At 36.8% G+C, this 13,025-nt stretch overlaps 3 protein-coding genes across 5 annotated transcripts; 1 reads left to right on the forward strand and 2 right to left on the reverse strand.

Annotated features, from left to right (window-relative positions):
• The first annotated feature begins 366 nt into the window (after window positions 1-366).
• On the forward strand, window positions 367-5,299 carry LOC110423902 (putative disease resistance protein RGA1). 3 transcript variants are annotated; one of them, XR_002445860.1, is made up of 3 exons: window positions 367-3,737; window positions 4,733-4,809; window positions 4,984-5,299. XR_002445860.1 is itself a non-coding variant. In XM_021438322.2 (2 exons), exon 1 carries the CDS (start codon window positions 824-826, stop codon window positions 3,686-3,688), a length of 2,865 nt encoding a protein of 954 aa, XP_021293997.1. In that variant the 5' UTR covers window positions 367-823; the 3' UTR covers window positions 3,689-3,737; window positions 4,143-5,299. The 3 variants fall into 3 exon arrangements, 2 of the variants coding, with proteins under 2 accessions (XP_021293997.1, XP_021293996.1); XM_021438322.2 differs by having other exon boundaries at window positions 4,143-5,299; XM_021438321.1 differs by having other exon boundaries at window positions 4,733-5,299.
• Window positions 5,300-5,380: 81 nt separating this feature from the next.
• Window positions 5,381-9,362, reverse strand: LOC110423903 (Core-2/I-branching beta-1,6-N-acetylglucosaminyltransferase family protein). The gene is made up of 2 exons (XM_021438323.1): window positions 8,422-9,362; window positions 5,381-6,328 (listed from the first exon to the last, which is right to left on the reverse strand). Exons 1-2 carry the CDS (start codon window positions 8,941-8,943, stop codon window positions 5,690-5,692), a joined length of 1,161 nt encoding a protein of 386 aa, XP_021293998.1. The 5' UTR covers window positions 8,944-9,362; the 3' UTR covers window positions 5,381-5,689.
• A 1,417-nt stretch (window positions 9,363-10,779) lies between these two features.
• On the reverse strand, window positions 10,780-12,165 carry LOC110424501 (small ribosomal subunit protein eS30z/eS30y/eS30x). Its single transcript, XM_021439078.1, has 3 exons — window positions 12,037-12,165; window positions 11,801-11,938; window positions 10,780-11,018 (listed from the first exon to the last, which is right to left on the reverse strand). Exons 1-3 carry the CDS (start codon window positions 12,038-12,040, stop codon window positions 10,972-10,974), a joined length of 189 nt encoding a protein of 62 aa, XP_021294753.1. The 5' UTR covers window positions 12,041-12,165; the 3' UTR covers window positions 10,780-10,971.
• Window positions 12,166-13,025: the final 860 nt, after the last annotated feature.

Below are 13,025 nucleotides of genomic sequence, written 5' to 3' on the forward strand. Positions count from 1 at the left end.
AAAATTAAATAAATATAAATAACAATAATAATATAATTTAAAAAAAATTAAAAAAACTTTAAAACTGAGTCAAGCATATAAAATTATTTTATTATTCTTTATTTGTATTAATTATTATTTTAAAAATTATTAAAAGAATTTAAAAAAGTTTATGTAATATGTAAAAAAAATTTAAAATTTGGGGGTTCATACTATAAGGAGGCTCCGCCTCTGTACACATCCAACAATATCTCCAGAATTTGGTAGGTAAATATGCATGAAGTGTGACTAGCTCTTAGGCCAAGCCAAAAAAGTACTAATTACAGCCACATTTGTGAACAAAAACAAGTAACATAAGTCAAGTTTTCTTAAATGTTAGCCACTCATCTGCAGGAGGGAGAAGCAAGGCAAGAAACTTATCTTCCAGGAAAAGGAGTAAATAAATCAACCAAAGCCCGGGAAATCTCATGAAAAGTGCGGCGGACATGTGGTCTATAATCACGCGTTAGGGACCACTCGAGTAAAAGAAGGCAAGGACTGGATAGTTTCGTGATAGTTGACCCAGTCCCAGGTCGTTTTGAGTTGCATCGTCATCGAAGCTCGCCTCTTCCTTCACGTTTGTTCTTTTGGTACATTTCGATTCAGAAGCTTTTGCCTAAAATGTACTAAATACTTTGTTCTTTTCAACTTCAGAGCGGGAGTAGGTACCCTTGACCTGGATAACACGTCGTTGGTGGTTGGAATTTAGAAAGAACGACAGCACCAAGTTGAAAGCCTTGAGAATCAATTTTTCTGTCACTGCTCCTCCATCTGAATCTGTCTAGTTCTGAACTCTGATCGAAGCATGGCTGATGCACTTGTTTCAGCAGTCTTGCAGCAGCTAACAGCTGTTGTTTATCAAGAAATTGAACAAGAGGTGACACTTGTTGTGGATGTCAGGAAAGAAGCTCAGAAGCTCAAGAGCACCCTCCAAACTATTCAAGCAGTGCTGATAGATGCTGAGAAAAGGCAAGTGAAGGAGGAAGCTGTCAAACTCTGGTTGGACAAGCTTAAAGCCACATCTTATGACATGGACGATTTGATAGATGAGTGGAACGCTTTTATTCTCACATCGCAAATTGCAAAGAAGAAGGTATGCTCCTGTGTTGCCTCCCCATGCTTCTCTTTCAGTAAAATTGTTCTGCATCGGGATTTTGCTGTCAAGGTAAAAGATCTAAACAAAAGACTCCAAGTGATTGGCAGAGAAAAAGATACGTTCAGTTTTGATTTGATTAGGGCCAATGAAGAAGTCCAGCGACCAATCACTACCTCTTTTATTGATGTATCCGAGATTTGTGGTAGAGACCAAGATAATCATATTATACTTAATAAGTTGCTGTCCGAGAATAGTCAAGAAAAAAGAGGCCTCCATATCATCTCTGTGGTTGGAATGGGAGGTATTGGAAAAACAACTCTTGCCCAACTAGCCTACAATGATCAGCAGGTGAAAGCCTATTTTGATAAAAGAATATGGGTGTGTGTCTCAGATCCTTTTGATGAGATTAGAATTGCCAAAGCGATTCTTGAAGCTTTAACCGAGGTTGCTCCCAATGTTATTGAATTGGAGACTTTATTGCAGAAAATACATCACTCAATTGAGAGAAAGAAATTTCTTCTTGTTTTGGACGATGTGTGGACTGAAGATTGCACAAAGTGGGAATCATTGAAACACTCTCTCAAGTGTGGATCACCAGGAAGCAAAATTTTGATCACCACACGCAAGGAGAATGTTGCAAATATCATGGGTAGCACTACCTTGTTCCCGTTAAGCCAATTGTCTGAGGAGGAATGTTGGTTGCTGTTCAGTCAGGTCGCATTTTTTGGAAGGAGTAGCGAGGATTGCAAGGGTTTGGAGGACATTGGTAGGAAGATAGCAAACAAATGCAAGGGTTTGCCGCTTGCTGCAAAGGTTCTTGGTGGACTCTTACGCTTCAAAAAATCCAAAGAACAGTGGCAGAGTGTGTTGGACAGTGAACTATGGGAACTTGAAGAAGCTGAAAAGGGTATTTTCCCTCCCTTACTATTGAGCTATTATGATTTATCGTCAACTTTGAAACAATGCTTTTCATATTGTGCCATCTTTTTAAAAGATTCTGTGATAGAGAAAGACAAGTTGATCAAATTGTGGATGGCGCAAGGTTTCTTTAAGGGAACGAAAAATAAACAGGTGGAGACCATCGGCCAGGAATGCTTTGATGACTTAGCTATGCGCTCTTTCTTTCAGGATTTTCAAAAAAATGAAAATAACAGTCGCATACTGAAATGCAAAATGCATGATATAGTGCATGATTTCGCAAGATTTTTGACAAAAAATGAGTGTTCTATGCTGGAAGTGACTGTTGCAAATGATCCCAAGATAGAGTCTTGCACTGAAAAAGGTCGTCATCTGGTTGTGGTGCTTGAGAAGGGGTGTTCATTTCCTCCCTTCATTTATAATTTTCAAAAATTGCGTAGCCTCTTAATCAAGTCATATAATAAAAATAGTTCAATTGGGGGAGCTTTGCCTAAGTTATTTGATGAATTGATATGTTTAAGGAGTTTGGATTTGAGTTGGTGTTTGATTAAAGAAATACCAAAAGAGATTGGAAAATTAGTACGCTTGCGGTACCTGAAGCTTAGTAATAACCATGATTTGCGAGAATTGCCTGAAACTTTGTGTGATTTATATAATCTACAAACGCTAGACCTCACAAGGTGTAGAAGTCTTAGAACACTGCCTTCTGGAATTGGAAAGCTTCAGAATTTGAGGCACCTTGATAATTGGGAGACTTTTAGATTGAGAGTCATGCCTAAAGGAATGGAAAGATTAACGTGCCTTCGGACGTTAAAGGAGTTAGTTGTGGCCGATGTCTGCAATGACTCTAGAACATTTACCATTGGTGATTTGGAGAACTTGAGTTGCCTTCAAGGGGATCTGAAGATAAGAGGATTAGGAAATGCAACAGATTTGACTGAGGCTAGGAAAGCAAAACTTCGTAATAAGAAAGACCTCGTTGGTTTAACACTAAATTTTGATATCAGTACTGGCAGAATTGGTGGTGAAGACATTATTCTTGAAGCCTTACAACCACCTCCTTGCATAGAAAGATTAGAGATACGGTGCTTCAATGGGCCCCTCGTGTTCCCTAGTTGGCTGCAGTCAACAACATTGGCCCAGCTGAGGCGTATTACACTTAGTAATTGCAGAAACTGGGAGTATTTGCCTCCCTTGGGAAAACTGCCCTCCTTAGAATCACTTGAAATGTTAAACATGGAAAGAGTGAAGACAGTGGGAGTTGAATTTTTGGGAGTAACAAGAGAAGAGGGGCAAACATCCTCTCCTACACCTTCTCCTGCGTCTTCTTCATCTATGATTGCCTTCCCCAATTTGACCTCTCTTCGTTTCACAAACATGCGAGAGTGGAAAGACTGGATTAGTTGTGAAATTTCATCTACAAGAGGAGCAGAAGTAGATGTTGCCGTCATGCCACGTCTTCATTCCTTAGACATTCAGACATGCCCGAAGTTAAAGACTTTGCCACACCACCTTCTTCGATTGACAAGCCTAAAGGAGCTAAGCATTACTTGGTGTCCTATTCTTTCAGAATATTGCAGAAAGGAGTGGCCTAACATCTCTCACATTCGTGACATCAGAGTTGATGGTGTTTATGTGCGAAGAAATGGCCATTGAACTTCTTTTCTGGGTTCAGGATACATTCCATGTTTCAACTATTGAACGGGTATGGTTCTTTTATTATTACTTGTACTTTCTCTCCAATATATGTGACTTCATAGTATATATGATATTAGATAGCTAGGTTTATGTCTGATACAATCACATTTCAGTTGTCGTTGAAAGATTATACAATTGTTTGAAAATATCCTGATTGTTTAGCATAGTTAGTCTTTCAAGTGCCTTCAGAGGCGACTGACAATCTTCTTTTAGAAAGTAACATTTTTCTGAGTTAGAAACCAATTTTTTCACCAGAAATTATTTTCATGTAATTGAGCGAAAGACTTGTCTGAAAAACTATGCTATGTTAGTCATTCACTAGTCGACCATCAGGAAAATGTGGGCTGGTTGATCAGTTTTGAGACTCAGAACATTTAGTTTTTAAGTCATATTTACTGACTTGTTGCAATAGGTGCAAGATTACAAGGATGAAACTATCTCTTATCTTTGACTGAAGTGAGCTCAAATGGAATACGATTCCCAGAAGAGAAGAATCTATTTTGGTTTGCATCTTTATTTCCCGATTGTTTGCCATGTGAAGATGACTGTCACGTGTTTCTTTTCCTTGAAGCTGGCAAATTTTATCCTAATGATCTGTCTGTCATTTGCTTATTAAGGGATTGCATTCAGAATAGTTTTACTATGCTTGAAGGATTGTAGGGGTCCTAAACATATGACTCGAGAATGACTAAAGATATTTTTGTTTCCTTGTAGCCCTGTTTCGTTCATGTAGTTAAAAAGTGAAGGAAATTTTAAATGATAAAACTGTGGAGTAAATTTAGAAAAGGCATTTCTTCTTGCTTTCTCTTGACAATGTAGAGTGAGGAAAATGAGTAAAGGTCTTTGAATCTCCTTTGCTCCCTGCCTCTCTCCATGGAAACTCTTTTTTGTGCCTCTTTCACCATGATGCTTCCATGTTTATTTATCATTCCTCCGGTAATTTGAAGTTTTACTAGGCTAAGTTTATGCTTGGATGCCGCTGAGAGATATTTGATGCTACAGGAAGTACATACTGAACCTGTGATGCCAAAGCATTCAGCCTGTTGATTCCCCTTGGATTAATTCCACTTTTATGGACTGTAAGTTTTAAGCTTGTTCCAGTCTAGAAATCTGAGTCTTTTTTTTTCCTTCTTTTTCTTTAACGTCGGGTCGTTATTATACGGTTGCTCTTTGGTTGTTGGAAAGATCAAGAAAATCAGATTTTGTTAGTTGTTAAAATTAATATAATATTGTTTGACACTCATTCTTAACAGGGAAAAAGTATGGGATTGAGGTGGACAAGTACCAAGATTGGCAGAAAAACGTCCATCTCAACCTTGTCTATTTGATGCTATTTTTTATGTCATCGGAACATGAAAGGAGATTATGTATATTTTCATGATATTGCTTTAGTTAACTTTTGATGAAGGAAAATCTTGTTTTAATGAATTATATTAGGTAAATAACCTAAATTCATTTGTAATTCTTGATTTTTTTTATTTTAGTTTAGGAAGTTTTCCTTTGTATATGTGATTGTTACATTCTCCTTGCCTTAATTAAAACCAAGTGTTACTTGGAATTTTTGGAAGAGATTTTCCAGTGAAGAGAGTGACTGCCAGGCAATTTGGGCTACTGTAGGGATGCTCTTGGGCAATATTTACACCTAAGTTGCCATATGTACGCACATATGTGGCAACCCTGTCAGCATTCGGAAGATTCTCACAGCACCAGTAGAGCTAGACAGAAAGTAGGCACAGCTCTAATGGTGGCGCTGCTGACTATGCTACACTGGCCTGACACTAACACCATAAGAAGCTTTAATTCAGGATCTAATATCCTACATACACATCCGAACTGCTTCGGACAAGCGTGTTTCAAAAGACTGGATTGTGAACTCAGGGTAAAAATGGGTTAGCCCTTTAACTAAACTCACTTTGCATCGATTAGGGCTCCAACTATCCTCTGGGCAAGTAACCCTAGTCAATACCCTAAAACTTTGGATGCTAATCCTAATAAAGGATCCAAAGCACTTGGAGCAAACTTCCTTGCAAATAGATAGCAAACCGAAGATGGCTGGTTATTATAGAGGCATAACTGACCTTCAAAAATTTTCTTAAACAAACCTTCTGTTATGTCGGCCTTCCCAAATGTGGCTGGGTGAGCCCCACCCCTCGACCAGTCTGTCCATGTGAGAGTTCTGTTTGCCAAGAGATGAGGGAATTCGATGCTCAGCATGGTGGGGAAGTAATGCTCATCCACATAACAAGCTGGCCGGCAAAACTCCTTAAACTTGGGGTAATATGTGGTGTCCTCAATTATAGCAATCGCAAGCCTCCTGTTAACTTCAAACCATTGAGACCCTTTCCGCCACTGGCTGAGTGTGACCTCCGGCTCCATGCGTGGATTGTATCGACCTCTGCCATAAGGTCCAGCTTCATCGAATGAACCCATAAAGCTGTACCTTGATCTTGATATGTAGCGATAAATTATGCTGAAATTGTGCAGAGGAATGCATGACTCAGACAAGAGAATAAACCATTCATTAGAGATATCGAGCAATGCATTAGCAATGAGTCTCCTCTCAGCCTCGCACATACTCATCTTTCCCCACTCCACCATCTGCAAAGAATAAAAAAAAAACATATAATTAAAACAAGCATCTTCAAAGAACCACTTGCCTATAGAATTTCCTTACTCTTTTAATTTGTTAGATGTTTGAAAATGCATTGGAAAGCAGATCAAGTTATGCAGATGCAAGTTTTAAAAATAAAATAATGGAAAAATATACAATTTCAAACACAAAAAGGAAAATATCATACAAGAATGTTGGCAGTGGTCAAAAAGAAGCAACTGAACTGATAGTACAAAGCATAAAAAAAGGGATACTTAAACGACAGGTCCACCAATTGAGTAAAGCATAGACTGGAAACATATCCTCTATGACAAGTGCATTTCTCATGAAGGGTATTTTTCATGATTTGACATCCTACTTGAATCGCACAGGCCACTACTTCCCCCTTGATTCCTCGAAGAGTCTCAACCTAAATTTTTGTTTGTCATTCCACCTCAGCCATGTCATAATCATCAATTAAACCATGTTAATTTTCATTAATACAATCAGCAACATCTTTGCTGAACCATCGAAACTGATACTCTGCATCTTTTAACCTGGTAATGTAACTACTACTAACTGATCACAAAAATGAGTATTTTAACTTCAGTCATCTCCCTCAAGCTTAACTATAATATAACAATTAGCAAGTCGTACCTTGCCTGCCAAGTATGCAAGTCAAACCGCTCTACTTGAACCATGCAATGACTGTACAAATAGCATAGAACTAAAAATGAAAATCTAGGGAAAATAAAATTATTGGAAAAAGAAATCTAAGTAGTACAACATGATAACAAATAACAAAGAAATCATCCTTAGTCATCCACAAAAAGTACCCATTTAGTTTCCAGTACCAAGAGTTATACATACCAAAAGTGGTTTGGAAGATTTATTCACCCTTAAGATAAAGAAATAGGTGCCCACCCTGTACCTATGGTCAGAAGTTAAGAGGCAACCTAGTGAAGGTTCTAAAAGGAATTGCATCGTGTTCTATTCTGTGATACCGATATTCTATCAGGACAATGGAGGACAAGCACAATCCAAAGCCCCAACTATGTGAAATGATCTAAAGAATGCTACAACTCTTTCCAGATAACACATGTCATAGAAAAAGGTTACAAGTAGCAATTTCATTCATCTAATAGTAATGGAAAGCCCATTGATTTAATGAAATTTCCAAAATAGAAATTAAGGAACACGTCAAGAATCCAGCAGCTTCTAAGCATATGGAGTTAGTGAGAAAGTTTACCTGAATGCCACATCAAACTTATATTTAAGAAAATGTCTACTACATCATGGTACCTCGAACAGCTTTCTTTTGTAGCAATCACTTTTAAGCGGTCAAAATAATTAAAGCTAAGGATATAAGAAAGTAGGATGTTTGAAATAGACTAGGAACTTGGTAAATGATAGGGCTTATAAATGTAAGCTACTTATGTTAGCCATGACTGTATATATTTTGTATAGTTGTGGGACAAAGTAGACAAAAGTTTACCTTTTGAATAGAACCAAAAGAAATTGATCAACTATCAGTCAAGATGAAAAACCGATCACCATCCGTCCCAAAATAGTTAAACTGCTTCCTTTAAGTTAGAGATTTGCATACATGTCAGAGAAGTATGTTTTATAATCAACATCATGTCACATAATGTGGAAATAACAGAACTAGCTTTAAGCGCTGCTAGCTCCACTAAGTGCACTGCAAAACGCAGTAACGGCAAACAGGAAAGAGATGGCAGGACAAAGGAACAATTACTTTTTTTAAGCTTTCAATTGGAGAACAAACTCTGTTTTTCTTGCCACTATCAGTATACTACATGACTCCATAATATATTTTTTTTGAAGATTGTGACTCCATAATATATAGACTCCTTTAGAACTCTGTAAAACTAACTCATACATAACATGATTTCTTGATAAACTAAAAAGGATAAACATAGACATCATATCGGAGTATGAACCAAGTAAGCATCACTTATATAAATGTCAACAAATATGAGCTCAAGAATTTTATGCTGGAAAAGTCTCCCATATGTAACCAAAAAAAGAAAAAAAAAATCATCCCACAACATATGTGCAAAAATGATGGGTTCGTTAATACCTGACTTGGGATTTGTCTCCTGTAAAAAGCGGATGATGATGGATAGCCAGCAACATAAGATGGCAGTGCATGGACATATATGGAGAACCGCCCTTCGTGCCCCTTGAAGAATCTGTCCCAAAGAGGAGCCAGTGGCAGTGGCCCCTTGGTCAAGAACATGAAGGCAATCTTGGGGACTCTCCTAAAAGGATATTCCTTGATTTGAGGAACATATGAAGCTCTCCAGAATAGTTCTGTGTCATTCATAGTATGCAACAAGTTTGATGGGGGCCTAATCCAACTTTCTATGCTATTAGCCTCTTGAAACAAAGGCTGACTGGTAGATGGTGCTACATCAGCTATATGCTGGACTAGAAAAAATCGTACAGAATACATACTCATGATGGATAATCCAATGCCCAGGGCCAAAAACGACAAACAAAATAGAAGGAGTCTCAAAGGCAAGGCCCTGGAAAGGTTCGTTCTGATAGCAGAAGCCAGGTCCTTACCTTCCTCCACCGCCACCACCCTTGACTGCATCATAACTTCAACCCTCAATTAAAATGAAAGAAAACAGGTCGCTGAATTTGTATTTCCTCTAAAAGCACCCTTTTAGGATCAAAGCCTTTCCCGCAGATGACAAAGCCAAAACTTTAAAACGCTTCTGATATAGCAAAGAGAATAGGAAGGTTTAATCGAATAAGATCATCCTCACTCATACAAAGATGCCAAGTGAATCGCTTTTTGCCAACTGTGGACTTGTAAAACAAGAAGGAAATCAAGTATGCGAAGAGTGGCAGAAAACTTCGAAGGAATCAAATGACCTTTCTTCCGGTGATCTCGGAGAAAATAAACACTACATGTTAAAATGATGATGCGGAGATTTAGAAATAGGAAAGAAAGGAAAGAATTGTTGTTACCATATGTTTGGGGTGTTTTCTTTCTTTCTCTTCTTTTTTTTTTATGAGTTATATATACATGGTTGAATTTACTAGGTGAAACGTTTTAAATAACAAGATGGATCAGTTCGCAGTTTGCCTTGTACTATTGAATTCCGCCAGCTTTTAATGAATGTCAGCAATTACTACAGAGAGGGAAAGCGAGGTTTATGGGGTTTTTGTTTTTTCTTTTAACAAGTTGAAAGTTGAGACTGTTAGAGTAAACAGCAAAAGACAAAAAGAGAGACACAGAGAAACGATATTTGGGGATGGAGAAACCTCGGAATTGATGACAAGTAGAATTTTTGCCTGTTGCTTTGAGTTTAGAACTGAGATTGTCTATGGTTTGCAGCTTAGGCTGCCATATCAGCTCGAGACTTTGGTACTTTCTTTATCAAAAGGGGATTGTGCATAGAAGATGGAATAGGAACTCCTGGTTAGTCTCAAGTTCTGGCCCCTATTGTTTTGCTCAATCTCAACTGATTTTTCTGACTAGATTTTCATGAATGGAATTTTGATTTAAGATGGACCTTTACAAGAGATAAATGTTGCCATTTAAAAAAAAAATTTGAGTAGGTGCCACTTTATAGGGGATGAAGAAGAGCAGGGTTCATAAAGTATGCAAATGTTAAATTAACTCTCATTGGACCAACACAACACACTTGCAATACGACATGAAGACTTGTCAATAATGAGAGTGAGACTGATTGATTAACAAGGAAGTAAATTTTGAACTTTTTAAAGCTTGGAATGATTCGGATTCCAGAGACTTCCAGAGAATAAATGAATGACAGCCCAGAAAGATGGGGAATTAGACTATAGACTGCACGTTGCTGCACTACGGCCTAACTTTGCGTACACCGCGAGTTAAGAGAGGCCCAGTATGTGCATACAACTTGGGCTAAGCTTTTGTATTCCGGGGGCTTTACTTTACCCCAGGGAACCAGGAGAAGGGACGCCCACCCCAGCGAGTTCCAAGCAAACCCAGCATAACCCCGTCGCCGGAGTAAGAACGATCTTATTTTGGGTTATACCAAGTCCTTTTCTTGCAATTCAAGTTGCCAGCATGCTTGCATTCAAATCCATCATATATGCTTATATCCCATCATCCCTCTAATATTAAATCCTGATCATCCCTGATGATCAAAAGGAAATATTAGAAATTGAAGACTTTCTACAGCGACCTTAATGGTGCTGCCTGTTAAAAAGCATATAACCACCCATACACTGATCTTTTAACCCTTTCGGAGACAATACCAAATTTGACTGACTAGTAGGTTTTAGAAGTCCAACTACATCCATTAACAGTTACAACCAATTTAACCATCACAATTTTTCCACTTTAAAATTCCAAATCGCTTACTGATATTCAGAGACCCTCATATTGACCCTGTCCAAGCTCAGTAGCAAAAAACTCATTAACACGTTAAATAAAAGAACATAAAGGAAGGGAAATCAAGGCTCTAGGTAATATTTGAAATCAACAAATAGCAGTATTCAGTTTCCTTAACCAAAAAAAGGCTTCAAATTAAGTCAGAACAATATAATGCTAATGAAGCTATAAAAATTTCAAAATAATGTTCCCATCAAACTCTCACACATCCTACAATGCAGGACTCCAACAAGTCCAACCTCACTTCTCTGAAGAGTTGGGTCCACGCTTCTTCCCAAAGCCAACAACTGCATACAGCAAACCAACACACAGTCCATCATGTTGCTCAATATATGCAAAAATAAAAGATGAACAAAAAGAGTTCGCCTTCTTCTAACATGCAATTCTCAAAAGAAGTGAAGTAGATAAATAAATAAAAAAAACCATGTAGGGTATGCTGCACATAGACCTGACAATTCCTAGTCAAAATAACAAAGTCAAGGCACCAAATCCGCTCTACCCAAGATAAGTTTTTATCCTCAAGTATAGGTTGGGTAAATAACAAATACTGAAGGCTAATTAGCACTTAATCTTACTACAGGAAAAGGAAATAAGTTCGATGGACAAACAAGAACTAGACTAATCATTGACCCAAGAAAACAGCACAATCAGCAGAACCATATCATTCAAATGGTTTATAGCAAGCTTAGCTACAATGGAAAAGCTGAGGTATTAATGGAACCGGACTTTCTGAGCACTGAAGGATAGCCAATGAAGATAATGGATCCACAAATTCAAACTGATACATCAAAAGCGACATTGCATTTGGTTTAAAAACCTTATATATTAACACCGAAATTGTGAAAAAAAAAGAGTTCAAAGCCAGTTGACAACACGATTCCATCCTTCTAATGACCACTTAGTATAACAGAATAGAAATAATTAAATTGTCTTCACTCTCAAAACCAAATATAAGAAAAGGGAAATGAAATCATTAATTAACTATTTTCTTTTTACTTCAATTCGATATTGTCTTCAAGTAGCAATATATAAAACAGTCAAAGATAAACAAGAAAGTGAGATAGCTAACCGGCGGTGACGAAACGGCGATTGTACTGCATCCGCTTATAGGCGCGACCCCTAGGCTTCTTCTTCTTGTCTTGTTTGGCCACCTTTGGGGTCTGCCCTCTCACCTTCCCGGCACGTGCCAATGATCCGTGAACCTTACCTGCACGCCAATCACCGTTACATACCAAACAAAATTAAAATCAAAAGAAATAAAAAAAAAAACTGGCGCGAAAATTGTATCTGAAGTTAAGGGCTTACCCATTTGCGAATGTGGTTGCTTCTCTAGTCACAGGGGTGAGCGAGGATGGAGACTTTTGGGAGGAATTTAGGTTTAGGGTTTTTGATCTGGAATCCGGGTGTTTATAAAAGAACAAAAATTGAACCCGGTTTCTTGACCCGTCTTAAAATAAGGGTGCCTGTGATACAAATTGGGCTGGGCTTTTTCCATATCATAGAATCCACTTAAACAGAATCCAATGCAGTCCAATTGTTTTAAATTGAGCCGAATACAATGTTTGTAAATTAAATACAATAATGTTATTTTTTTATATTTTAATTATTATTTTATTTATATATTAAATATTATAATATTATTTTTTTTATAATTACATTACATTATAAAATATCAAACATTAATTTAAAATTTTTTAGTTCAAGTGTTTAAAATAGAAAGTTATAAGAAAGTCTATTTATAAGATTGCAAACAAATAAAATTGCTTGAAATTTTAATTAATTTTAGCTTATTTATTAAAGGAAGCTTAAAAATGAATTATAATTTTATTTTGAAGCTTGTTTAACGAGACATAAAATATATATAAATTTATTTGTATGTGTTTGTTTATATATATATATAATTATATATACTTATTTTTTATATATTTATTTACATCTAAATTTATATCGATTATGTGATTTGAGAGTGTGAAATTTTTGTGAATATTGTTACTAGTAGTTTTTTGTTAGGTACAATTGAATTCTTATTTGATTATACTAAAGCAACCTTTTAAAAAAGTGATAAATTCTAAAAATTAGTGAGTAAAATTGGGTCAACAATTTCAAGTTGGAAATTAATTGTTAAAACTCATAATAAATTGAATCTTTATTTACTAGAGTAATTTATCTTATTTCTCTCTTTTTAAAAAAATAAAAAGAAATATACCTTGTTTCTTTGTAAAATTGAATAAGAAAATAAGGAAAAATCCCTTTTTGCCACATCTTTTCTAGGCGTGTAAACTACCATACATACA

This window comes from Theobroma umbraticum, unplaced genomic scaffold (genome assembly GCF_002168275.2).
Source record: "Theobroma umbraticum cultivar Fairchild unplaced genomic scaffold, ASM216827v3 scaffold_204.0, whole genome shotgun sequence".
Lineage (NCBI taxonomy): Eukaryota > Viridiplantae > Streptophyta > Magnoliopsida > Malvales > Malvaceae > Theobroma > Theobroma umbraticum.